Below are 27,716 nucleotides of genomic sequence, written 5' to 3' on the forward strand. Positions count from 1 at the left end.
TACTATTGCTATATCATCTAGTTCCTTTTGAATATTGTTAGATTCTTGGTCCCTGACAGATCTGTGTGTAGGTTTATCTATGTATCTGAAAAACTATTAATTGTTTTGGACCTACCTCCACACTTGTGTGAGTGTATAAAAGACTGTGGTGGTAATACTGGCATTCAGAATTTAGTCTCTCAGTCCTCTGCTTTCAGGTGCTATGTTTATTATAAAAGTAAAATACTTATCCCTTGGGTAGACAAAAATTCTTACCACAATAGAAACCCTACAAAGTTCACTACAGATGTGAACTCATGTTGTATTTTTATATTCAGATACATCTGGACATTTGATCACAAAGCTATATCTAACTGTTTGGGAATGTAGGCATATAACTGCTTGCAACCGTCAGGCAGAGCTGCTGGCCAACAAGTAGCTGCCTTGGCTGTCAGTGTATTTGGGGAGGACTGACCTGAGTCATAAATAAAAAAGACTATTGTCATACTTTTTAATGTCACTTAGAGATTCAAGGACAACAACAATTTCAGTGGAGATATCATGAGATAGCCTTTATGTCCTGTGAAAGGAGCTGTGCATTTTTATATATTAGTCATCAATTCCTATTTACAAGTAATTGTAGCCGAAGGCTGCACTTCCCCTAAGGTTACTGAAGAATACTGTGTACAGCACTTCCATGAAGGAAGGGTGTAAGATAGTGAAGTTAAATCAATGATGTATTTTTTTCCTCTGGTTTTGCAAATAAGACATCATTTAAAATTTGATTGGGATTGATTCAAATGCATTTATTATGGTTTTGCCCATAGAAAAAACAAAGTCAATAATGTACACCATTTTTAATTAATTATTATTTTATTTATCAGTGAATTATATATTTTCCTCTCAGGCCCTTGAAAGAAAAGCAAATTAAATCAAAGAGAGATATCAGAGGCACAACAGATGATGGCACCCTTTTGTTGTTAGATACTGTTGTTTTACCTCATAACCATTCTTGAGAATGGAGGGACTTTGGCTCATATTTACCAGATAGTAGCTTTATAACCTTGCTACAGAACAACCTGGAAATATATTTTGCCATATCTTCAAATAGAACTTTTCTATATGAATGAACAATTAAAGATTCACTGAAACTCAAATCCCAGCTTTCTGTTCCTAATCGGTCTCTTGCTAGTAGATTCCTTGGCACGATCCTTTACTGAGTACCAGTCTCAGAGACAGTGCTCAGGAGTAGTTCGGGGATAAAACCAACAATCATTTCTAAAGGCAGTATGGACAAAGCTTTGACAAATATGCCTCTCTCCATTTTATGTAGTCACTATCCCAGAAGGAAAAGAATTCGCAAATTCCACATGATCTCATAGTAAAGGACTTCTATTACAGGGTGAGATTTCTGTTACAAAAAATTATCTCATATGCTGTACGCCCTCAAATTATTCCAGTCCGAAAAAAATGCACAAAAATGTAACAATTATGTCTCAGGTCCACAGATATACGACATGGAACCCAGAAGAGATACATTTTTTTAAGTGCCCTCTTGTACAGATGTAGCCGTTGTAGTTTCTATTCCCACTTTGTTCAGCACTAAAGACATAGACCATAAATCTTGTATATCAAAGATCTTCCTTGATTTTTTTTCGACTGTTTTTTCCCATTTTTTTAATAAATAATGTTTCCTTTCTCTATAAAATTTCACACTAATAATTAGATGTCTTATACAAAGTTCAGCTATCTAACTCAAGTGATCAACAACATGCCATTTCAGAGTACTCTGCATCCCAGATGACACAACATTCCCCAGAAAGGTTGTTCACCACCTTTCAGTCCTACTGTGGAAATTTTGATATTCATCTTAAAAAAGGATGGTAAGACTTAGGCCTGCTATGTTCACTAATTTAGATTTACTCTTCCACACTGCCAGTGGTGGGAGATCTGTAGTTCACCTTCAAACACCCATATTTCTGTAAAAGGTAGCCCAAGATCAGAAAATTATATTCCACCTAATCTTGCAGTAAACAACATAGCTGTATGAAGGCTTCATTGGTGATATAACTGCACAACTGCAGAGACACAAGGCAGTGACTGACCATGCTATAGGAACACACTAAGGTTCACACTCAGAAGTAATGTCTTCTGGTCTTTTCCTTGAGTGCTTCTCTCAAAGGTACTTCAAGATGCTCAAAGTTCTGTGTAGAAGTAGGTCCTCTGATCAGTTTAGGAGTCATATATTGTCTTGTTTTGCAAGTAGCCGTATTTATCATATGAATTCACTGGAACATGGTAACCTCCTACAGCATAGGGTAATATTTTCTCTCCAAAGCTATAATAAGCTTATCAGATGTTTCTGTGATCAGTGTGTCATATCTGCTTCCTTCAAAATTTATAGTATATAATCTCTCTATGCAACTAGTCAATCCTTCCTCTTCGCCTATTGTGCTCCATTTGGGGTTTTTTCACACCCAAAATGTTAGCCTGAATAGCATGTATACTCAAGAAAGGAACCAAACTGTTATTTTCTCATTTTTCTCTTGCACTATTCAGCACAATTGAAAAGAAGAGGAAGTTACTTCAGGAGCGACAGAATCCATGTCCCAGAGTGACAAAATTAAGTTTGTACAAAAGCTTCAATTATGAAAATGCCACATTTAAAAGGGGGGTTTCTTTTATGTCTTTATCAATTTGCATAGATTTTGTTCTGAGGAGAATGAAAATTCATTTACTATAAAATTAACTGAAAGGAGAAACAGGAAAATCAGGCAAAGTATCTGATGTGGCATCATCAGATATCACCTTTGAAATGTTCCATGTGATATGAAATAGTACATAACCAAAATGAACTCCACACTTCTTACTAATGAACTAAGTATTTTTAGCTGATGTGCTGACCTGTTCCATTGGACATCATGATAGCAAAACAATTACAATATTTCTCTGAATCTCTGGAAGAGTACATTTGAATTTGGTCCTGCAGTTGGATTAAATGATTGTTGTAGGTCCCTTCTGAAATTTCCTTTCCTTTCCTTTCCTTTCCTTTCCTTTCCTTTCCTTTCCTTTCCTTTCCTTTCCTTTCCTTTCCTTTCCTTTCCTTTCCTTTCCTTTCCTTTCCTTTCCTTTCCTTTCCTTTCCTTTCCTTTCCTTTCCTTTCCTTTCCTTTCCTTTCCTTTCCTTTCCTTTCCCTTTCCCTTTCCCCTTCCCTTTCCCTTTCCCTTTCCCTTTCCCTTTCCCTTTCCCTTTCCCTTTCCCTTTCCCTTTCCCATCCCTTTCCTTCTTTCCTTTCCTTTTTGATGTACAGCAGTTCAGATGCATGTAGTAGCAGCAGGTCAGATCATGGCTCCCCTGAATGCCTTGGGTATGCAAGTATGTTTTCAACCATGTGGATTAACCCACTCTTAAACTCAAGAAAGTGGCTTAACATACCTTAAATCCACAGAGAAAACTTTTCATTAAACTGAAATTTGAAAGTAGAGCTTCAGACCTGGACTTGTAGGAATACTGGGAACAGAGGTGAAGACCACTGGCACTCTCTCATGCTTGAAAAATAATCATGATCTATGTGCAAAGCAGCAACGTTTTCTGTACGGTGATAACGTGAATGTCCAAACAGTAAACTTTCAGGACAATGATTCCACTAAAAGTCCTACCCACCTTAATCAACATTATAAGTCACCCAAATGTCATTTGCTGAGATTTTATTCAGTATTCCCACACATCATTTTCTAGCTGCTGACAGTTTATCCTCATCTGCATACTCAAAGCAGAACACATAAATATAAAGGTACGCTATTACCTTCCTGTACCTTCCTACCTAAAAACTTTCTCCCTGTGTACATTCCTAGAAGAGCTTTCATAACAATCTTCAGCTAGTCATTCATTCTCATTACACAGGAAAAAATCCAGAAAGGTTCAGTGAAAACAGAAACTTGCTGCCTCCATAAACTTTCCAAGACAGCTACTGAGTGTTTTGTTTCTTCTCAAAATTTTTCAGTAATCTTAGAGGACAATGAAATATATGTAGCAAAGACAAGGAAGGATGTGCATATTGAGTCAGAGATAAACACAGCATTAAGGGGCTGGACTTTGCATGAATTGTATGTATGTACTAGATACAAAATTGCCAGGATTAGGAAAGCAAGTGCTATGTGGCTGGATTTAGAGCAGAATATTTTGAGCATATTCAAATTTTAGACTTCTAGTCTTTCCAGACCACCATCTCCTTTTCTTAAACTTTTTCTCCAGCCTGTTCTCCACAACTCCTCCCTAAACACAACCAGCCCACTGTCTGTTAAAACATTTCCTCATCATTTATTCTGTATCTGTGAAATACCTACACCTCCTGGTAGATAGCTATTTATTAATCTGAAATAAGCAGAAATTATATCTGAAACTGCAGACAAGTGGATTTTTAATAGACTACAACAGGGTGACTTGTGTAAGTGAAGAAACAGGATAACAAGACCCGTCTTTGCAAATTACATGTACTCTATTTCCCTTAACATTTTTTGACAAATCTAGGTATTTTAAGCTTTTAGGAAGCAACAGACAGGGTTTTTTTCTTTTTCACCACAGATATTACTCACTTTAGCAAAATGTAGTCATCATCTGAATAAGAAACGTGTACACTTAAACCTCCTAAGGAAAGAGCATGTGATTCTTCAAAATAAATGAAAGAGGTCTTGGTTAAGGAAGAAAAGAGAGAGATTAATTGTGAATGTATTGAGACAGTTATTTCAATGAGTAGTCAATAAGGCACAGAGTGCAAGGCCTCTGTGAAATATCCTTCATCCAAGTGGATCGCTTTGTAGGAGGAACAGAGTATTGCTTACCAGAGCTGAAAAACTCGAATAAAAAAGAAAAAAAATCACAGAGAAAATAAGCACACTGGTGCTCTGAAACACATCACTGCTGGCTAACCTGACAGGTTAGATCTAAGTTACTTGCTTATGCTCTGCCATTTTAGACAGCATGGTAGTGCTAACTGCACTAAAAATAGGTCTTGGCATTGACTCTGAGGCATTACATGTGTTGGAGAGGTGCCCATGGTTTCATTTTGCAACCACAGGGGTCTAGTATTCTGTCAATGCATGTGCACAACAACTTTAAGAGGAATATGTGTGTTCATCCATGGGCAAAGAGGCCCAAAGAGCTTCTGTTAGTATTTGGATGACACAATTAAAATCAGGCTTAATCCTTCTCCTTCTGTAGATAAAAAGTCAAGCATAATTTTATAAAATCTTTTATTTCAGTCATGTATAGGAGACAGAAGTTATTAATTAGGCTTATAGTCAAACACTGTTCTGCAAGGTACTAGTACATTCTGTAAAATGAAATTGATGGTGCTTAAAAATCTCTTTGTTGCAATTAAAAAAAAATTAAAAATAAAAATCTATCCAGAATAGATCTTCAGACTACTGTCAGTATTTTGAAATACAAAGAACTTTCTCCTGCAGACAGGTGTTGAAACCACATTAACATGTCACACAGAAGAGGTCTGTTCAACCACAGTTTTCCACTATTTCCTTGTATGTTCTGGTGACCTTGAGAGAAAATGGATATAGTCAAATACTAAAATGCCTGGGTGTGAACCACCTTCTCAAAGCAAGTGCAGCTGGAGCAGTGCCAACTGACAGCGCTTCCCTCTAGCCCACAGTCTAGCATGAAACCCACCCAAGAACCATACAGAGCTACATGCATACAAAGAGAAAAGCCAAGAAAGGAAACAGTCAACAAGATCTGCTTGTTACATCCCTGCCTAGGAGACAGGAACAAACACACCCCATATTTCTCTTTCCTACATCTATGACTCCTTTGTGCTTACAAACTTCTAGTGTAGCAGTAAAGCACGGCAGGGCACCGTTTAAGGACATAAAATATTTAGTATGTTTCTGGTTTGGATGTTTAGAAAACCAGACCTGCCTGCAGTATATTTTTATACCATTCTCCTGGTATGCAGGAGAATTCAAACACATAGGGTTAGTTATTAAAACTACACAAAAGTACATGACAGTCAGCTCAAGACATATATGACTTATTTTAGATAAACAATAAAAAATACAGTGTCACATTCCCATTTATATCCTTGTATAACACAGATGTGCAAAATTCTAATTTATGCAGGTTTCTTTTTAAAAGCTTCTAGCAGCTTGAAAAATAGATGACATGAATACAGAGGAAGAATTAATAGCAGTTGGAGCAGTGACATCAAAGGTTTCTTGTCATCATTGGCAAATTTCCCACTTGAATTGGACTATGTCTTTAACTGAACCTTTTGGAAATGGAAAAAAAATTTTTTAAATAATAATAAAAAAAAAAAATTAAAAGGAATTAAAACTGTGAAAGTAACAAACACCAGTAAGAAAAAGCCAACAGTGTCAGTGCAGGGTCTAAGTTACAAAGAAAAGTACTAGGATTTGGGGTATCATGGCAGAAAAGTGTCACTGGCTGGAATGACTGTTCTATTTTGGACAAATCAAGTAAGCAAACAGGGAAACAAGAGAGGAGGATATAAACAGAAAAAAAAAAAAAAAAAAGAAGGTTGATAAGGACAAAGGTTGTGGCTTTGGTGGTGGTTGGAAACAAAGAAATTACAAGCTCATTGACAAGGCAAATAGTGCAGAGGGAATAGCAAAGAAATTTCCAACTTGGAAATCTGGAAGCTTTGATGAAGATATGTGACCTTTGTAAGTCAATAAAATTTTATGCAGTGCAATGGCTCAAAGGGATAGAAGGTGATATGTTCTGGAGGAAGCTGCTTCAGACTGTACCATAATTCGCACTGTATGTGTAGGACTTCTTCTTCTAAAGTACCATTTCAGTAGATCAGCTCTTAAGGAAAACATATGGTGCAAACAATTCCCTTACAGAGCCTGTCTGAAAAGCAGTTTTGGGCTTTGGGACCAATTTCCGTATCATGCCACATTGGTTTGCCTGTGTCTTTTTGATGACTAGATTACAAGATAGATGTTTTGCCTGCTGTGAGTTCTTCTGCTATACCTCACTCGATTACAAGTGCTAGCTTACTAGAAAAGACACTTGCAAAATGTTACGTGTTCCTCGGCTTCAGAGCTAAAAATCTTTTCCTATATTTGCTATTGAACACTGGCTTTTAAGTACTTTCCCGCTTCTCTTCTAACCTCCTTCTGACCTTGGTGATTTGCAATTGTACCTGTTGAAATGACATTCACAATACCTATGAATACCTGACGTTATTCCATCTGAGTTCAGTGGATTTAAAAAGAGAACGATGAAGTCCTGTGCCTTTCTTCCCTTTGTTGTTCAGCTATTCTTATTGTACTGTGTTAGAGAGAAGGATGTTTTCTGTAAAAAACAGGTTTATGCAGGTACTGTGTCCTCAGTTCTATCAATGAGCCTGATAACATCACTTTAATTCCATCCATATGTTTCACAATATCAAGTAATATGACCTTGATAATCCCCATGAAAATAATTACCACTCTACTAGGGTCATGTTTTCTGGTAAACTGACTGATTATGAAATCACTCTCAAGTCTGGAAAGCACCATTTTAGGAAGAGAAAAATTCAAACTGTATGTACCTACTGAAATGCATGTCTCAAGAAGATATTTCATACTTTTAGCTGTATTACCAGGAAAACCAGTAAGATTTTCTAATGTTAAATTCTGACCCTCCTGTCTTAGCTCATATGGATCTCTCTATTGTCATTTTATGCCTTGTTAAGAAGCTTCACTGTAAATTGAAAGAAAAATAAGCTTTCAAAAATATAGAGGTTTATGACCACTTAAAGTCTTTGTTTTGTAGAAGGTGGTCATATATGTATTGAAATTATTGCTTTTGTTGGGCCTTTTAAACTAATTATTCTCGTTTCATGCAAGAAAGAGCTTACAGTTCTGTAAAATTAAATACTTGTACACACACACTTACATGCATATTCAGTGTTAACAATCTAATTAAAGTTTTATTCCCATAATAGATTTAGTTTTCCTTTTTAAGAATAAGCATAAAACTTTCTAGTCAGTGTGAAATCAGACTTCTATCATTTTCTGGATCCTGGTATTTTCATCTTTAGGAGATTAATATTCACTGTCCCCTACCTGGAATTTTAGACTTTTATTGTATTTATCAATTCCATTACAAATTTTACTGGGCTTATAGCTAATTAAACTTTTGGTCTGGATCTTGTATTTTTATTGGATGTCCAATTTACTGACATATTCTCAGTTACACAAACTATGACAATTCTTAAACAACAGAATGGTCGCAAGGGGCTGAAACACACATCAACTTACTGTGCTTTACATAACACTTTAGTTGAGTCACCAAAATTGCCCTTGAAAATTGTATTAGTTTAAAGGGAATATAGGGTAATACAGCTTTGATTAGGTGCTGATCATGAGTCAAGCTGCAGGTGTGGTATGTGCTTGTACATGCATTGTTGTTACGGTTCAGGCTACACATGGCAATGTACCAGTCCACAGCATTTTATCATATCTGTAAGATCAAAATCTTAATAGTGTTATGAAACCAATACAGAAGTGGAATTACTGTAGTAGGAGATAAGGACAAGAAGCTGAATATCTACTGAAAGCTAAGCTAAAAACCTCTTAAATTTGTTTCTTCTGTCTTTCATATATGTGTTTACTTGTCTTCAGTAAGGCAAGAGCACTTGTAAAGCTACAACAAAGGCTATTTTTCTACTGCTTCCAACTTGGCAGGAGCTAGCAAGTACAAGAAGTCTCACAAGATCATCCGAGTTCAGACCCAATTTTCTAAACAGTGTTCTATTGGAAGATTTTCTAGTTTTCTTAACAAGAGTGTAAAAGATAGTTGCAATTAACTTTCTATTACCCATAGATATTTTTTTTTCCCAGTATATGGGTTTATCATATTATTCTTAACTGAAAAAAAACCCCTCTTACTGTGTATTTAAAACATATTCAATTCAATTTTTCAGAAGGGATAAATTTGCTTAAAGATATATTCTATACAGTTTATGTTAAAACTGGTTTTGCTTTATGAAAATCAAATCATCCCTTTCAATGACCCAGGAACCTAAGAATTTATTAAGTGCAAGTCATTTCATTGTTATGAAGCAATGGCTGAAAGGAATGGGGCTGAAAGGAACAGGGTCCTGTCAGGCCACACGGCAGCACTGGAGGTAATCACTGAAAGATTCATCGATCAGTAACACATCAGCTTGCTCTGGTCTCAATCTGAGACCAGATTTCAGTCTGAAATGGAAACCTGAATGAGTCTATAGGCCCATAAACTTCTGTGAGGATGAACTTTTTATTAGGCATCAGAGTCCAAAAATTGCTACACATGCCTTCATTTTGAATGCGGAATAATGGACTGTACTGAATACAATACAAGATGCAGGAGCTGCATTTGTCTCAATCCATTTTTTTTTGTAAGGTCCCATAATGCAACGTTTTATGTGCCTCCCTTGAAACCCCAAATCCATTCTTGTCACATACAGAAAGGATTGCAATTGGTCAAAAGAAATATGCTTGCTTTTAATGAACTGTTAAACTGTCTGTGGTCATCTTCAGATGCAGTGTGGTTGGGCACCAGTCGTGAGTGCTTGACCATCAGGGCATGAAGCAGTTGAGAGAAGGATTAAACTGTATTTACCTTTTATGCAAAACCATCAGTGACTTGTATGCTGTCCTGTGCATAATAATGACATAGAGGAACCCATCTTACAGTTACACTTGTAGATGAAACACAATTGTGAAAGTTTATAGAATCTTAATACCAAAGAGCAATACCTTTCTTGCTCTGCAAAGATCATCTAATAGCAGTGGAAGGATTTCTCTTTAACTGCATTTGTTGAAGACAACCAGATTTTGGCATTGAACAAATCAGAACCAAAAGATCAACACTTTTGGGAGGTGAATCTGATTTCTAGAAATAGAGTAGATAAGGCATAATTTTATTCCCATATTATGTCTGTGAAGCCTCTGTGGCCTTTCACAAACTGCCCTCTATTATTAATTATTATTCTTTTCTAAAGTAGATGAAGATGGCAGAGCTATTTAGCTATGTGTGTTTCACAAAATTGTTTCTGCTTCTCAGTTAGAATTATAGTTACCACAGAAGCCAGCAAATATCCAAAAAGGTCTATTTAAAGTTCTCTAGCATGCATTCCTTCTTCATATACCTGTTACCAACTCTCTGACATTCACCAGGATGGGGTAGGAAGCTGATCACAGGCAAATTAAATTTTTCTGGCAGCTCTTTCCTGTCTTTGGGAAAGAAGCTATCATTCCTCATGGGGCCAGAAGCAAAAACGTCAGACAAGCAAAAAGCTGGTGTTTTCCATTATGTGACAGGTGCCTATCTCTTCAATGTACACAACCAGGTACGCCAGCTCAATGCTCATAATGGAACAGATATACAACTACACAGAAAATAAAAGAGTATACAACCTTCAGGTGCACACATGAACATCTCACTGAACTGAAGAAAAAAGGCTTTATATTTTATTAAATAATCCAAGTTGACATTTTCTCTTTTCCTGATAACTCCTAATAAACTTATAATTAAAATCAGGGCTCAGTGTACCTATTTAAATGTTAGTGCTTAATTAATATACAAGTAAACAGAAAAATGTTTCTAAAAATTGTAGGCATATCTTAAAACAATAAAGTTGAGTCTTTAAAATAACATATGCATTAGCTTTGCACAAAGACCTTCATTCAGCAAGAACACTTGCTGAATCTTGGGTACACACTGTGCTGAATAACAAAAAAATCTAATCTGGGGCTAGAATTTTAAAAATTAGCTGCATTCAACCCTCCACAAGATCTTGTTGACTGGGTAGCATGGTCAGAAAGAAAAATTCCCCCTAGCTTCCACACACTTTAAGCAGGCAGGTCACACCTATACATCATGAGCTGGAAGAAGGAGAGGTACCCTTTCTCTTCAGTTCAATGGGGTTTCAGCAAACTTTTGCAGATACATTTCACCTCAAAACAGTTTGAAAGAACTTGGGAGACTTGCCTCTCTTTCCTCTAATCATTCACTTCTGGAGCAAAGTAGCTAAACAAGGGAGCAGATGACTACCCCACAAAGAACACTATGATCTTAAATTATCAAAATGAGCCTGAACAGCATCTAAGTGAACAGACCTTGATACCTTTTTGCACAACAGATTGACTTGGTTGACTGGACTAATACCTTCTGATTTCTTAGTTAATCTAATGAAGTTCAGACAATTACACTGTAGTATATTTTAATTTCTAAGAAAGTCAGTGCTTCGTCTGAAAGCTGCTTAATGTTTTTTAAATGCAAGTCTGTCGTTACAGTTAACAATCAGTTCAGACATTTTTCAGTTTAAGAAAGTGGGAAGAGTTTAAAAGTTGTGAAATTATCCTCCTTCAATATCAAAACTGCTCTGCTTCTAAAATTCAATTTAAACGCAAAAAGATAGAAAAGGTTGAAACTGAAAAAAGCTTTCTAAATGCCCACAATATTTTAAATCACACAATCCATCAATTTTGTCTTATTTATTAGCTAATAAACTTTTTTGCATAATTTTCACTTGTAATTCCATCAGGAACAGGGAAACTTTTCTTAAAAAACAATTTTTGGAAGGAGTTCCCACAAAGCAAGATTTGAAAGAAAAGAGGATCTTTATATTCTTCTCATTAGGGGTACCTTTTGCAGTTTATTCAGCCACACTTGAGAAGTATGACCACTCCTTTGTCTTCTTGTACCAACTCATGGAAGGCTGAGGAGGGAAGAACCTCTCCCTCCCACTGAGAACTGAATATATACCTCTTGTCAACTACAGCAGTAGCTTGCAAGTCAAATTAATATTGGAATAGTTTTAGAATTATTTCTATCTTCTTTTAATTTTACGAAAAAAATGCTGGATATGAGCATAATATCCACATGAAAAAATCCAGGATGAAAACAGCTGGAATAGTAAAATCACAAGGATTATAATTTATGGTAAGAATTCTAGCATACATTACAACTTGTTTTGCCTGTATTGAAGTTATGAAAAGAGATCGATCTTGACAGAATAACTGGAATGTTAAAATTTATCTGTCTTGTGTCCTGGTTCAGCTAGGACAGGGTTAAGTTTCCCCAGCAGGGGGAAGGGCTCTCCAGCTGGGTTATTCATACCATGCTGATGTCAGGTCCTGCGCGGCAGCGCGGCTGGCTGGCTGTGTTCACTGCGGTATTTCTCTGTATATCTTTTGCCTTGTTTACTGTTATTACTGTTTATTGTTGTCATTATTGTTATTGTTGTTGTTCAGATTGTTTATTAAACTGTTGTATTCAATTTCTCCTTATTTCAACCCCGGGGTTTGTGCCCTACTTGGTCCGAGGGTGGGGGAGGGACAACGGCAATGTGGTCTCCAGTCCCGGCAGGGCCTAAACCACCACAGTCTTGTTAGATTACACTTTACAACTGCTTCTGGTGGAGGAGAAGGAAGAAATAATTCAGCATTTTCTATGGTCCTCTTTCCTTAGCAGAAAGCACAACCTCTCTTCTTTCATAGTATGGGAAACAAATATTCATCTTCTCATTTAAAACAGAGTATTTCCAGGTTAATATAATAAATGATGTCTTAATTATCTGTAAATGAACGTGATTTATCCACCTGTCAAAACTGGTAAAAGGAAGAAAATTTTAAAACTTCAGTTTATCAAATAGGGATGTACTTTAGACAGTCATCTATCCTCAGCTGGGTTTTGTGCAGTCTACTGTTGTAACTTTATTTTACCCAGAGGTTCATCAAACATCTGTTTTAATCACTATGCTAAATTCAGTCATTCTTCTGTGGCATTCCATGACATTTCAGACATCTCTATCCCAGATGATCCCAGTACTTTCCAGTCTTTTGCCATGTACACACACGACATAGATTGAAGGTTATATTCACAGAATGCTTTCTGACAGAATTTCACTCCTTCACCTCTAAAGCACCTCAGTGACATTTATACAGTGTTAGAAAACTGGTGTTTTATGATACATTTTTTCATTCAGTTCAGTGACACACTGGAATAATTTAGCTATTTCTACTCGGTTCCTTTCATAAAGCAGCAGCTGTCAAAACAGACTTGATCATGAATGGACAAAATCATGAATTCGTCAAAAAAACCCCACACAGGACTTAAAGTCAATGCTCTTATTGTTCTCTGCAGAATATCTGTAGAAATGACAATCTAAATATGGCATGTTTAATAGCACAGGAGTTTTATATTCTGCTGCTTGAGCTTAAGGGCAAACAATAAACATGGAATATCATAAAAGCCACCAAATTTGGGTTATGCAAGGTTATTTTGGATTGGTATTTTAACCTTTTGTTAATTGACCATAGTTATAAATTGGTTTTAATTTCTTAAATATTATATATTAGTTTTCTCAACTTTGTTTTAGTTTTAAACTTACATGTAAACAGATAATATATATGGGTAGAAAGAGCATCTGTTGTAAATGATTGTTAAAAATGTTACAAATTTCAAGACTATAAATCAACATATTCCCACTGAGTCTTGTCAAATTACCTTAACTTTTACTATGTTTTCGCTTATGGTTGTGTCACACCATGCAAATTCAGGCATGAAACTCAGCTGTATTAACCACCTAGAGGCCCAAGGTTCCTCATATGCACAGTGAGGAAAGAGAAGTTTCTCATCCTGTACTCCACAGCAAGAACATGTCAGTAAGATTCACAATCTGTCTGCAGAAGGGTTCTTATGCTTATTTACATGCCCTTTATCATGCATAGTTGAAGTTTGATGGACACCAACATTCAGTTTATGGACTTGTGAAGACTGTGCATGCTTATAGTCCTCAAGGTTTTATCCAGAATCTTTTAGCAAATTTACACTTTTCAGAATTGATCCAAAGGCCACTAAGCCTAAAGATAATCTTTCCATGACAATCTATGAGTTTTGGATACAGACACCTGTTTTTAGCATTAATGGTCTGGTCCTATTTTTTTATCAGTTGAAATATTTTGATAGTGAAATAAAAATAAAAGCTTCTTGATACGCTTTCTACTTAATCTGTGTGCACGGAATAGTAAATTAAGTAAATATAACCTCTTTTTCAAAAAATGAGTAGGTACTTCTGCTGTTGTTGTAAGCACTACAGATGTTTAGGAAAACAAAAGTTTCTCAGAATAATTTTGAGAAGTTTTAACTACTCTTTATGCAAACATAAGTGTGTCTAAAGCTAGCAGTTCAATGAATTGCTAGTTAGAAGTACACCTGGCTTGTAATGAATGCTATGTTAAATTTTATTGCTGTCAACATTTCAAAAAAAAGGAACCACTGCTTTTAAATACTACTTTAAGTTCCCCAGCTTATTGTTCCATTCTCTCTGAACAAACTCAAGCCATAAAAAAAAAAAAAAAAAAAAAAAAAATCAGGATTCTATAATCAACTACCCTAGCAAAAGTCTGTTTATTTTGTCTTTCATGTCTTTTATTTCTTTTGTTCTCAAAAAATATCATAATAAAAAATTTCAAATATATTCTATGATGTGTTAGGGTTTTTTTAAAATGCCTCTTTTGGTGTTATGCTTTAAGTGAGAAATCTACAAGCAACTTTGAGTTTATTCAGACAATGTATATATGTGTGCACTAAGATATTACATTTTTGTCCTATTCAGATAAACAATTTAATTGTGTGAATACGTGAACTAGTATGATGATGTCCATAATACTCTGTGTAGAAACATGTTTTTATTTTCAGCAAAATGTGGAAGAACTGTGAAAAGAATTATCTGAATTACAGAAGTACTGTAGTAGCATATTAATTTGGGTTTTTTCCTCCTGAAAGTCATTATCTGAAGAATAACAAATCGTTTAGAAAAAAAGGCAACTAACAAGTGAAATTTAGTGTTAGAAGCTGTGTGATTTAGTATAATTTATGTGTTCAGTCTTCGGTTTCATGAAAGAATTGCAAAAGAGGTGTTCATTAATCTTGTCATTAGAGGTCAAAACCAAATCATCCTTTACTACAAGCTAAGGTAAGGCAATGATGTAAATCAAAACTCATTGCATAGTTGCCAGCCAAGTAATAGTTCCCGTGTTTCAATACTCAGAAAAACATTTCTTTTGTTATAGGTACTTGCCATAAAACTGATTGGCCCAAGCTGTTAAAACAAAAAGTACCATGTATTTATATAACAAAATATTTTTCTGGCTTAAGCCTACACATATCAAAAAGTCAGAATTTAAATACAATTCACCTAAACATGTTTTCCTATATCAAAGAGGATTTTTTTATCTTTACGAACAGTATCTATGATATGCCATTACCTTGTACTCGCTTCCCCTGACTGAATCAAAAAGGCCATGGAAATCAAGCCTGATTCAATTCAGCAAGCCTGCTTACTTCAACTTTTAGTGAGGAAATGTTTTTCTGCCACACCCAGTCTCCCACACAGTTTCTCTGCTTGAATTAGCGGGTCTTCTATCAAACTACAAAGACCTGTTTAATTCTGCAAGCAAGAGTGCCCTCTAAACCAGAGACATGTCAAACTTCCTGCAATTATAAGTGGACACATGTTGACTTTTCCAGTTAAATTAAAATGTATATTTTTAAATATTATTAAAAAACACCTGCTAGAAGAAAAGAGGAAAGAGTTTATGGAAAAGACTGATTCATTTCTTATTCTTAAGATTTTTCAAATCTTACAGATTTGCAGTTTTGAGGATTGATGCTAATATTATTTCTCTTTCCTACCTAACTTGTCATTTTCACCACTATCAGCTGGATTAAAAACTCACACAGTCGACATTTACCTCTGCCTTCCCATTAGAACTGAGAGAAGGGAAGTTAAATGTCTGAAATGTTTTGTACTGCTCACCATGACTGATATCAGGAAAGATCCATACCAGTTGAACAAGGAATAACGTATATCCAAATATGCAACGTTTAATTTCTCATTAAAAGATCAGGAAAATGTTTTATTTTTGCTCTGAGATAATAATTAGTGAATTATGCTTCATATGATTTTACACACACTTCAATCACTCCTCTTATTCTGTTTTCTTTTTAAAATTATGTGTCAACCAGAGAGAAAAGTAATTCTTTCCATTCTGCCCAGGCATTCTTCTTCATTATTTTTGACAAATGTAAGTTGATCCTCATAGACTTTTGAAATGCAACCATTTCTATCAGATCTGTGGATGATAACAAAGATTTATAGTGCTTCATGTAACAGGCTAGAGCATCACTGAAGGGTAATAATAAACGTTAGAAGAAACAGTCATTTAAGCATATATTGAGAAAATGTCAACATTATTATGCCAGCCACACCATAACCACATTCAGTTTCTTGTGCTAAAATACGGAAAGCTTACCTTTAGAATCATATATTTTATTATCTGTGAATTCTGAGTTTGTTTGCAATTATCATTCAGAATTACTCATTTGTAAGAGTGAAAACTCTGTAGTGTTATAAGCATTGTGAGATGAAAAAGGATAGTATTTGATTTGTAAACTTATCATCACTTACCTTCTCTGCTGATTGGGCTGTACCAAAAAAGATTGGAATAAAAGCTAACCAAATTATGCAGGTTGTGTACATAGTAAATCCAATGGGTTTTGCTTCGTTGAAGGTCTCTGGAACCCCTCTTGTTTTAATAGCATAAACAGTGCATGTCACCATCAAGAGAATACTGTAGCCAAGGGAACAAATGAGAGAAAGATCTGAAATGTCACATTTGAGAACTCCCCTGGCATTTTCTGGTTCAAGTGTCCTCTGCTCTCCATAGTCTACGATGATATGTGGTGGATCAATAGCAAACCAGATGAAGACTCCAATAAGCTGCATTGATATGAGGCTGAAAGTGATCACCAGCTGGGAAGCTGGACTAATAAATTTGGGAGCTGTGACAGACTTTTTACCTTGCTCAAATATTCTGTGAATCCTGTTTGTTTTGGTAAGCAAGGCAGCATAGCTGAAACACATGCCGAGTCCTAAAAAGATCCTTCGAAACGAGCAGACCACTGTATCAGGAGTCGCAATCATTAAAAAAGTAATGGAGTAGCAGAGAAAAATGCCAGTCAAGAGCACGTAACTGAGCTCTCGTCCAGAGGCCCTGACAATCGGTGTGTCGTTGTACCGGACAAATGTCACAATCACAAAGGTGGTGGCAATTATACCAAGAATAGCTATGAAGACGGGCACAATGGCCCAGGGAGAATGCCACTCCAGTTTGATTATAGGGATAAGCTGGCAATCTGTACGGTTGGCATTTGGTCTCTTATTAATGGGGCACAGTTCACAGCTGAATTCATCCACCTGGTAATGGTACCCCTCGCAGCGTTCGCAGTGCCAGCAGCAGGGCACTCCCTTTACGGTTTTCTTTCTTTCCCCGGCTTTACAGGGCAGGCTGCAGACAGATGCTGGATGAGTGTGTTGTCTATTAGCCCACTGCATGTCTTCTACCTGTGGGTATAAAAAATTAATGAGCCTTCTATTTTCCCCCATTAATAATATCCTAATCCTGGCCACAGGTTTGTCATAAATCACTACATGCTGACAGTACAAATACAGTTTACCATAATAAGAAGCCTGTTTCTTTCCCTTGTATTGACTTCATAAAAAGTGTTAAAAGATTGTGTCCAATAAATCATTTATGCCACAGGCTTGATGAGTGTCATTAGTTTCTATTTACCTCTTTACTGCTGACCAAATTGACGTTTGTGAAGATATTTATTGACTCCAGGCTAGTTTAAAAGCAAAAAACCCTGTACACAGTGCTTTAAAAGTTAATCGCATGCAAATATAAATACCAGTAGTTCTCAAACATTTAATTACAAAATAAGGCTATGTGAGTTTCAGGTAAGTTTCTGGTACAACAAAAAATAGATTAAAATCTCTTGCATCAGCTCTGGCAGAATAAAGACCGCCAGGCAAAAAGATCCGTGATGCCACTTCTTCCATGAATGTGGATATTTTATACTTTTCAACTTTCTAAGTCATGAAATGCACAAGCATGTTTTGTTTACATTTCTAGAAGATAAAAATGAGTATATACTGATTTCTGAATAATAATGTCAAAAGACATCATGGCTACTGCTTTAGTCCTCCCGATTTAACATGTTCAAGAATCTGTACAGAACAGATATACACAATGCAGTCTTCTTTTGGAAATTCCAGATTTCTCCACATCAGCGCATTAACAAAATACACTTTTTTCATCCACTTATCTATTCTTCCTGTATGGCCTCCAAATAAAATCCGAACAGGAAACTCACGGATTTAAAGCATCTCCTGCTTAAAATGATCACTGTTTGGTCCCAGTTCACCTTAGCCCACCCTTAGTAACACCTTGTTCTGCCAGATGTCACGCGGAGTGAACCAGAGCAGTGCGTGGAGCAAAGAGCTACTTGTAGGCACCAGGCTCACTCTGTGTTGCTCCCATGCTCCACCTTTCATTCCTTTGTTAGGTGGTAAGCACACAAGGACAAAGGAGTTTCCTTGTTCTTGTCTATTAAGTACTTAGCACTTCTGGATCATTTGTAAGCTTTATTTATAAGTGAAACAGCAATAACAAAACTTCACACGTCAGGAATGTTTTCAGTTCCTTCTGGAGGAGGACAGAATGGGGACAGCTTATCAAGAGGGATAATTCTGGCTTTAATGATTTATTTTTCCAGAAATTTTTCAACAGCTTTGAGAGACAATCACAATATAACATTGCCGACCTCATTTGCCTTCCTTAGAGAGCTGGAACACTGGTTACAGCACCACGCAGGGTGAACAAAGCAGCAACAAGCAGCCAGGCTCTTTGTCTCCTCTGTCCACACTTCTGCACAGTGTAGGACTTCGCCACTCAAATTCACCACAACTTCATCACTCAAAGGGGCAAAGAAGGGACCACACAGTAACAAGGAGACAAGAAACTCGCTCACACAATCAGCTCTGTGAATCCTCAGTCACTCAAGGACTTCAGTGGGGTTTGGATTGCTTCTGAACCTACAGAAGTTAACCATATTTTCTATTAAGGACTGTGATAATTATACAAGATGCAGCATCTGGTGACTATCTAAAAGGAAATAATTTAAGTAATTAGCTTTCTAAAACCCATAAGAATAACCCAGTTGCATGAAACAGCTTTGATAGAGCCCTAGCAGAGCACTCGACACTAAGAAAATATTTCCCTCTGTTACAATCTCCTGGTTTTAATCACTGAAATTCTCAAAACCTGCATAACCCCTACTGTTTCATCAACTAGACAAGAGAGAAAACATGTTATGATTAAATCAGTGTGATAGCAAAGACATATTCTCCTTCACAGTGTTGTTAGGAGAATAAATACATCAAAGCTTGTGATTTAGTCAGATACTATGATAATGGGGGCAATAGGAGGCCATGGTCATTAATCCAGATCTGTGGATAAATTTGGGATGACTCAAAAAAAGAAGAGTACTGCATATTTGCCAGATTATATCACACAATACAGAATCAGCGGGAGAGTACACAACACCTGATGCAGCATAAACTTAGAATGGCATGGACAGGCAATATCTAATCTGACAGAAAGCCTGACAGGATATAGCTAAGGTATCCAATTTTTTTAACACATTTGAACTAGCAAAGTGAGTTTATACAAGATCAGCATTTAATACCATGAGGCTACTGTGTTTCTTATCTGGCATTAAGCATCCTAAAGCCACATTTACTGTATTGTGAATCCACGGCTTAGATAGCTACACAGAATTCCTTTACATCTTTCAGAGTTTATACCTTAATAAACTAAAAAAAAAGAAAAAAAATAACCTTTTATTGTACAATTATTTATGATTTTGCATACTTTTGTCTTGACAGTGCTTTAATTAACTAAAAATGTGCTTAGAAACTCTTTCTGGTTGGCAATACATTCAAGTATCTCAGGTTATGCATTCTAGTGGCAACAACTGATAATAAATTCTTATTTCTGAAGGTCACTGGTAAAGATTCATATTATGTTTTTCATTCTAGTACATCTGACACAAACTACACAAGATACCATTTTCAGCATGGCAATACACGGTTATGAATGTTGGAAAACTCACTAGCTAAACAAACTTTAGTCTTTACTTCTTTTTAAAATTAATTATTAATATAAGCACTATTAGATACTACTATACTTATTCAAACAAGAATGGACTTTTAAAGCATAAAAAAAATTCTAAATCAATGTAGAGAAGAACCATAATGAATAGCTGGGGCATGTGCATTTTACAAGGTATACAAGTTATGTCTTTACAACCTGTCATGTCTGGATTACTTTTTTAGGTGAAACACATAGTTACATTTCGGTTGACCTACACTACTCAAAAGTTCTTAACAAAAATCTTATGAGTTCTTGCTCATGAGGTTTTCTTATTTCATTTTCTATCTAACAAGAAGGAGAAGATATATTCCCAAGAAATGTTGGCCAGTGTTTGAAATCAGAGATTCCCTTTAAGATACTTGCAGATCTGAGAAAATTCTGACATTGTAGGATTTAACTCTGGAAGTGAGTGCAAAGATGGGGTTCTTCCAAGAACCCAACCATCCTGACAATTCCGTTCATAGCTACATTAACAAGTAACATGGCATAGTAATAGTCAATCTGTGGAGCAAAGGTGTTGGCTCTGAGGGTTGGATGTTCACATTGGTCAGTATTTGAAATTAGAGACTGAAAGAAAGGTTATGCTGAACTAATTTTGGCACAGTGCAGTGGACTGAACACCCAGTAATGATTAAAGAAAATTAGACGTCATTCTGGAAAGCATCTTCTATTTTCATTTCATCCAAAAACAGTCCAATTCACATAGCCTGAGACCCACTCCATAATGAGCAAGTGTGCTAAGTGGAATAATTAGCAGATTCATTTCAAAAGCAGACTTTTGACTGAAACAAAATGCTATTGTGTGTACACCCTCAGACTGCTACTTAGACAATACTGTAATCAAGGCAGAGTAAAAGGCAGGGGAAAGTATACCTCAGAGTGAGCACTGCTTGCTTTTATTAGATCCAAAAAGGTCTGCTAAGGGTTTCTGTCTATTCAGCAACTAAAGACTGAAAAGTCATCCTACTTATGGTTATCATCTGGTTCATACCCAGCTATCCATAACCTTCAGCAGTCTTTGCCTGTAACATATTTTTGAAGTCTTATTTTGCATAATATAAATGAAATAAGGAAATCCAGTACATGACATAATTACAGCAATGGTCTTAAAGCTCTATCAGGTTTTTTCAGTCACTGAATATATATATATATAAGGATCCAGCTTCTTGAACCTGTGCAGAAGATTCACCTGTGTCATTATTTTTCAATCCTCAGGTTGTAGTACTATTGATCCCGCTTCTTCTCTGAGATTAACTTTAGACAATAAATTACAGTAGAAACTGTAGAAAAGTGAAGGAGGATGATTTGGGAACATAAACCTAGGGACACTGCTAATTTTCAAAACTGCTGAAAACCTGTAATAGTCATATACTTTAAAGGGAGTTGCTGGATGCTCAGACTCTTTTGAAAATCATAATTTTTTTATGTAGATATAAACACATGTCAGGGAGACTTTCAAAACTGCCAAAGGGAACTTGTTCAATCCAGCTAATTCATTTAAATGGGAGCTAAATGCTTTATCTGTTTAAGTGCTTCTGAAAATCCCACTATGTTTCCATCTGCAGATTTCACAATCTAAATATTTTGGAAAACCTTACCCAAAGTGATCTAGAAATTCAAATGTTACAAAACTAACTTCAGGGGAGCTTAACTTTAGGCACACTTTTTTAAAAAATCTCATGGGGGAAAGAAACTGACAAAGTCAAAGCCAGACAAAAGAAAGGCAGAAAAGGGGGTTTTGACATTGAAAAAGAATGAAAAAGTTCTGCATCTCTTCAGCCTTTACTGATCAAAGTATCTGGGTATACAGCACTCTTTATGTTGCTCAGACCCTGCTAAGGCTGGGTGAGGCTCAGATTATTAAGCAGCCTTAGGTAAACATAGTTTCTAGACAGCTTATTTTGTCACCTTCATTTTCATGTGACATCTTCTAGCTGCTGTTCACTGTAGTATGACACATGACAATGCACAGTTCATTGTAAAATGTATCCGAATTCATCATCTAAGTCAGATGGAGTGGAATAGCCTAGCTCTGTATTTGTTATTAATAACAGTTTAAACATTATTATTAATTTTGAGTAGCTTCTCTGAGTTTGGAAAGTGCCTGATAGATTGATGTGAAATACCTCACATTCCCCTAAGATGAGGCTCTATTTTCTACTATTTCAATACTTACCAGAGTGACAACATCAGGAAGAGTATGACAGCATGTCTAAGACACGTACTCATTTTCTGTGAAATGCATCATGATACAAAAAGAGAATAGCTTCACTGCTATTTAAATAGACATTAAAATCATCTCTATATGAGATAACTGCTTGACGGAGCTGCAATTTGCTTTAATTTGCAGCATTAAGACTCACCGTTCACTAAACCATTAAAATACAGACAAAATGCCATTTCATATCCAAACCAAGTAAACACCTCTATCCTTCATGAACATTATAAATACAATTTCCTTTAATATCTAATAATAAAGCTAAAAATCAATGATGTGAAAACTGTGCTAAAACAAGATGATATTTACATGACACAGTACAAATAGCACATTCACATTCCTGGCACCTATGTTCTTCCAATAATCGAGCAACTCATTTATTTAGCAATGCCCTCAGCAACCAGAGGAGACTGATCGAAAGTGCTGTTAATAGGTCACATATCATTTATGTGTACAAACTCACTCTGTTTTCCATTCTTAATAATCATGGAAAAATTCATCACTTACATAATTCAGCAACCACTGACAATATAAAGGCACCTGGACAACCTTTAGAGAGTTCGTATCAAGGACATTGGTGGATAATATTTCAATGTATCTGATTATGATATTATTATCACTTATAGGAATTTTCATTTTTGAAATCTTCTCTCAGAGCTAGGAATTTATTAAAAATAAAGATATGTGTTTAATGATACTATTGTAATGAATGGAATTACACAAGATCTGGACAAAGGAATGCAAGTAGTGCATTCTATCAAGAGTTGTGGGAGCAGGCAAACATCTTTTGTAGGCCGTTAGCCAAGACTTTCAGAAGCATCAAGGTTCTCACATGTAAATTCATATGGTTTTTAATAGATATTCAGATTCTTAGTTATAAAAAAGACAAAGAACTGAAATATCATCTCCGGCTGTCACCTAGAGTTGTCCTTATTTTTGTCTCAAGTTCCTGGAAGTATTTCTTCTGACAAAAAGCTTTATCAGAGGAGCATAACAAGTGAGTGAATTAAAGAAATTTAGTCTAATATTTAGCTTTTATAATTGTCTAATGCATTTATTCTCCCAGTAAAAGTTCAAGTCTCTAATGTACCTTGTCCAGTCAAGTCACCTGAACCATCAAAAACCAAAATTAAACTGAAACTTGTTCAACTAAAGTGAATTCAGTATAAGCCTAAATATAATGGTCATTGCGTTCAGTTTGCCAGACAGATTTTATCCCTTTAGAGAAAAGCTATTTGCACTTACAGGCTAAACTTACAAATATTTAAGCAGGTATGTACTGATGGGTAAGAAGTCAAGGAAAAAAATACAGTTTTAAATTAAAAAACGAAACACAGAATTAATCTAGATTGTCAATGGCAGCAAACAGTCACTATCATTACCAAATTTGCCATAATTACTCTTAATGATTTACCTTATTTATCTCATACAGGTGTTTTCCTAGCAACCGAGATGTCATTTTCTGGAATTTCAGACATAGACATTCCTAGAGGTTTGCAAAGAACATGGGATCCTATCTTTGGTTTTACAATATACAGGTAGAAAAGTAATGCAGTCAAATATCAGTTTGAAGAGGAGTCTGAGAAGCTTGATCAGATGCAGTGGCCATTAAAGGAGCAGTCTGAAATACTACAAGGAAATAATTATTTCTTTTTTTCTTTAGGGACAGAAGCATAGGTTGTTACAAACCAGATGCAAACTGATATATCCTAACTGTGAATCCGCCTGCCCAAAGTTCCTCCCTAGGCACACCACTTACCATCTCTATCTCACAGCTTCCCTAAAGGAAAAACAAAGACAGTTAAATTTACTGTAATTTTAATTTTAATACCTATTTGCATGCATTTATATGTAATTATTTATATGCATGTGTGAGTTAAAATGTCCTGGACTACAGGAAGGAAGGTGATATTTATATTATTTGAAAGCAGTGTTACAGAAAGGTTAAACAACTTTGGTCTCTAAGCTTAGAGTGAGCCTATGTGGCTCTGACATAGACTGACTTTTTCAGTGACCTTGGGCAAATTGCTTAACATGCTTGAATCTCAACTTTGCAATTGTCTGTGCAGAGGCTGTCAAGCAGATGAGCAGTGGAGACACTTAAGATTGAAATGTGGGTAAGAAGTTCAAGTAGGGATATAAGTGATCTCCATCTCTCAGGATTTGAAGATTTTTTTTGCCCAACGAGTGTTTGTATTTTAGAAAGCTTGATTAAAGCAATTTTTACTTTTAAAACTGAGCAATATTTTTTCAACAAATTAATACCAGAAAAAATAACAATTATGTGATTCTTCAGCATGTCAAAATCTTTCTTGTCGTCTCCAGTTTCCCAGAACTACAATATCACCAATCTTTGGAATTGCTAAAGCTCAGAGAATGTATTTTTAATGTTCTGGCCATATTAACAAGTCATTTGCAGCTAAGGCAAAATAATTAAAGGGATGGATGCTCTGAGGTTATACATACAAACAGAAAAGAACAGTGTTAAGTAAATACAAAGTTTCTTATGCTCATAAACAAAAAAGGTTAAATACCAACCTTGCTTTATCAATGGAAGTATGTTATTTAGTGTGCTAAGACTGTAATCTTACCTCAAAGAAAAGAACCTTACCAGTTAAGTCATATAATTCATGACTGCTGAATACACAGCATAGAGGAGCATGCTGTGGAAACCTTAAACGGAATAATTGTACCACTGCATCATAATCTACAGTGAGTCTATTAGCGCTATACAGACTTTAAAGCTCAGTTTTATAATGCTAGCCTTTGAATGGTTTGAGAACTGTTTATTTACTTTTACTTTGCCTTTTTGACTTCTACTTTTCTCTACCCGTGGTTTGATTGGTACTGATGGGCTACAGAATTGCTGACCCTAACAGACTCTTGGTAGGAGGGTAGGAGGAGCTGCAATATATTCCTTTCTTCAATTTACCAAACAACAAACTTATTAATATACAGGAAATACCTGGAAAGCAACAATTTATTCTCAGATGCCTTGAGGAGTAGACTAGCACAAGGGGCAGTGATTAGCAGGTCATCAAGTAAAACAGCTATTTTTAATAAACTGTGTAACTATCAGATGGAATTTTACAGCAATCTAGTAGGTACTTCTATTCAATATAAACTAGATTTTTTTTTCTTTCTTGGAAGCATAAATCACAACTAATTTTTAAGCACCTGTTTCTGAAGATAGTCTCCTTTGAGACCAAAAAAGCAAAACAAAACAAAAAATCCAAACAAACAAAATATCCCACAATATTTCCTTAATAGTTTTATGATACAGAAATATCCTATTCAAGATTATATCAGCAGACTTCAGAATTTTTGGAAGTGCCTTGCATGGTCTATTGTCTATACTTTGAAAATATATAATTACTATCAATCAATCAGATTGCAAATCAAGTTTCCAAAGTTATTCTTTAGGCAGACCATTTTCACATGGACAATCTCTACCAGACATCCTTACCTAGAGGTCTTCACTGCCCTTACATGTACTTGGAGAGATTTTAATGAACATTGATATATATATAATTTATGACGTACACACAGGAATTAAAAGTCATTACATGCTACCAAAAGCAGATTGTGCCATAACTTTGCTTATAATTAAGCATGTTCAAAAGACCTCAAATTAAAAAAAAAAAAAAAAACAACAACAAAAAAACAACAAACACTTCTCAGATTTAGATTTTTCTTTAAGAAAACAGTGTTTTAAGAGGAAACCTTCCCCCATTGCCCTTTTACGTCAAGTGATAAGTTTCAACCAGCTCTAGTACTATGGCCGTTTGAACCATAAGGCTTGGAAGTACATTTTTCTTCCTGCAGTTGATCATGCAGAAATAGCCTGCAAGCATACTTCAAAACATCTAGTACTTTGAAAAAACAAAAGGAGGCTAGTTTTGGCAAAGGGGTTTTTAATGTCACTTTGTTTATCTTGGGGAATCCTCAGTTCTGCCCAAGGTCTATGCAATCATGAGTTTAACGGACTGGTTGCATTTCCTGATGAAGCTTTTAATACCCATAATAACCATGCTTCCTCCCAGATCTATTGCTTTTATTTAGCTACCTAAGTTAAATTTCAAGTTGGCCTGTCCCAAGTCTGGTGCTCCATAGCTACTATATTTCCCTCCAATCTGTGTCAGATGCCTTTCATTCCCAGTGGTGCTCAGATTTTCCCCCACAAAAGGAACACAGGAGGTTAAGAACAGCAGTCATTCAACTTTAAATAAATTTTATATAGGCTTTTAATTTTAAATAATAATTCATTAAATAATCTCATTTTTTAATGAAAAAATAGTCACTATTACATGCTTTTAATCATTCTATTGATTTAAAAGTGAGTTTCTTTATCAAACAAGAAGCTGTTGTCCCCAAACACCTTCACAACAGCCTGCAAAAAAATGAACTGGGCTAGACCTTCAGCAGATTTAGAGCTGTCCAGTAACTTCACTAGAGTTATTCTAACAAGGTCATACACATATTTAATATTACTTAAGGAGATTTGTCACCCTTTTATCTTTAATATTTCATTATTTTAGAACTAGAAATTAGCCAATCATAAAAAGGCTCAGTTCAGTATGTAAAAAGCTGTTGATGGGTTTGTTTTAGTTTTAATCCTGCCCCATTATTTTAAATGGGTTAATTTATTTCCTATTTCTCGATCAGTGCAAAAGATGCTGTGCATATGAAACTGAAGAATGAATGCCTCTAAATTCCAACCTGCACAGTCTTTCCTACAAAATAACATCAATATACAAATAATATATTCTTTTTATTCCCACACTGCTCACAGACAAGACCTCAGTTACACTAAGGGCTATACAAAGAAAAAATGATGGTCTCAATCCTAAAGAAGTCAAACCATAAAATAAAGGAAAGCAGAATATCAGCAGAATACAGAAAATGACATCCCAAAACCAATAAGGCAACACTGATTAGCATGATAGTCAGCAACTGTAGAACACCTCCAAAAGATGTTTTTTGAGGAAATTGTAGCAAAGAGATTTTTAATAAGGGAGCTGAAAGAACAGAGCAGGGCAATTCTGCATCTATTTCCTGACCTTTCCATTCAAGCATAAGTAGCAGCAAAACAGAAAGCATAAACGTAGTAACTTCACCATTGACCTCTCAAAGAATAACAGAAAACAGCTAGAATATCCTGTGATCTGTGCTTCTTAGTTTTTAAACAGTGTTTCAGCAAAGTGAAGCATTTGAAATTTTGAGCAAAGTTGCCCTCACCTCAGCAACCTTGTACCTTAATTGACTGTGACAGAGGAACAGACAAACTCAATTGAAATGTAAGGATCAAGTTTATTTCCCTAGAAAAGAGGCACTTATGCCTAAACCATTCCTGATTTATTTGTCCAACCTGTTTTTAGGAAAAAAACTGTTAATATGTGTAGTACATTCTACCCTGAAGAACTGCCCTAACATTGAGATGTACAATT

The 27,716-nt window shown here is 35.7% G+C and overlaps 1 protein-coding gene across 6 annotated transcripts in view; it reads right to left on the reverse strand.

The window, feature by feature from the left end:
• GRM8 (glutamate metabotropic receptor 8) overlaps positions 1-27,716 on the reverse strand; it is a 369,942-nt gene that overhangs the window by 39,925 nt on the left and 302,301 nt on the right. For 5 of the 6 annotated variants that reach the window (XM_074903206.1, XM_074903207.1, XM_074903204.1 and 2 more), the window contains exon 9: positions 16,463-17,398. The exons of the other annotated variant lie outside the window; for it this stretch is intronic. In XM_074903206.1, the coding sequence (XP_074759307.1) occupies positions 16,463-17,398 (936 nt within the window). The remainder of the gene's footprint in view (positions 1-16,462; positions 17,399-27,716) is intronic. 6 annotated transcript variants of the gene reach the window in all.

Source organism: Athene noctua, chromosome 3 (assembly GCF_965140245.1).
Source record: "Athene noctua chromosome 3, bAthNoc1.hap1.1, whole genome shotgun sequence".
Lineage (NCBI taxonomy): Eukaryota > Metazoa > Chordata > Aves > Strigiformes > Strigidae > Athene > Athene noctua.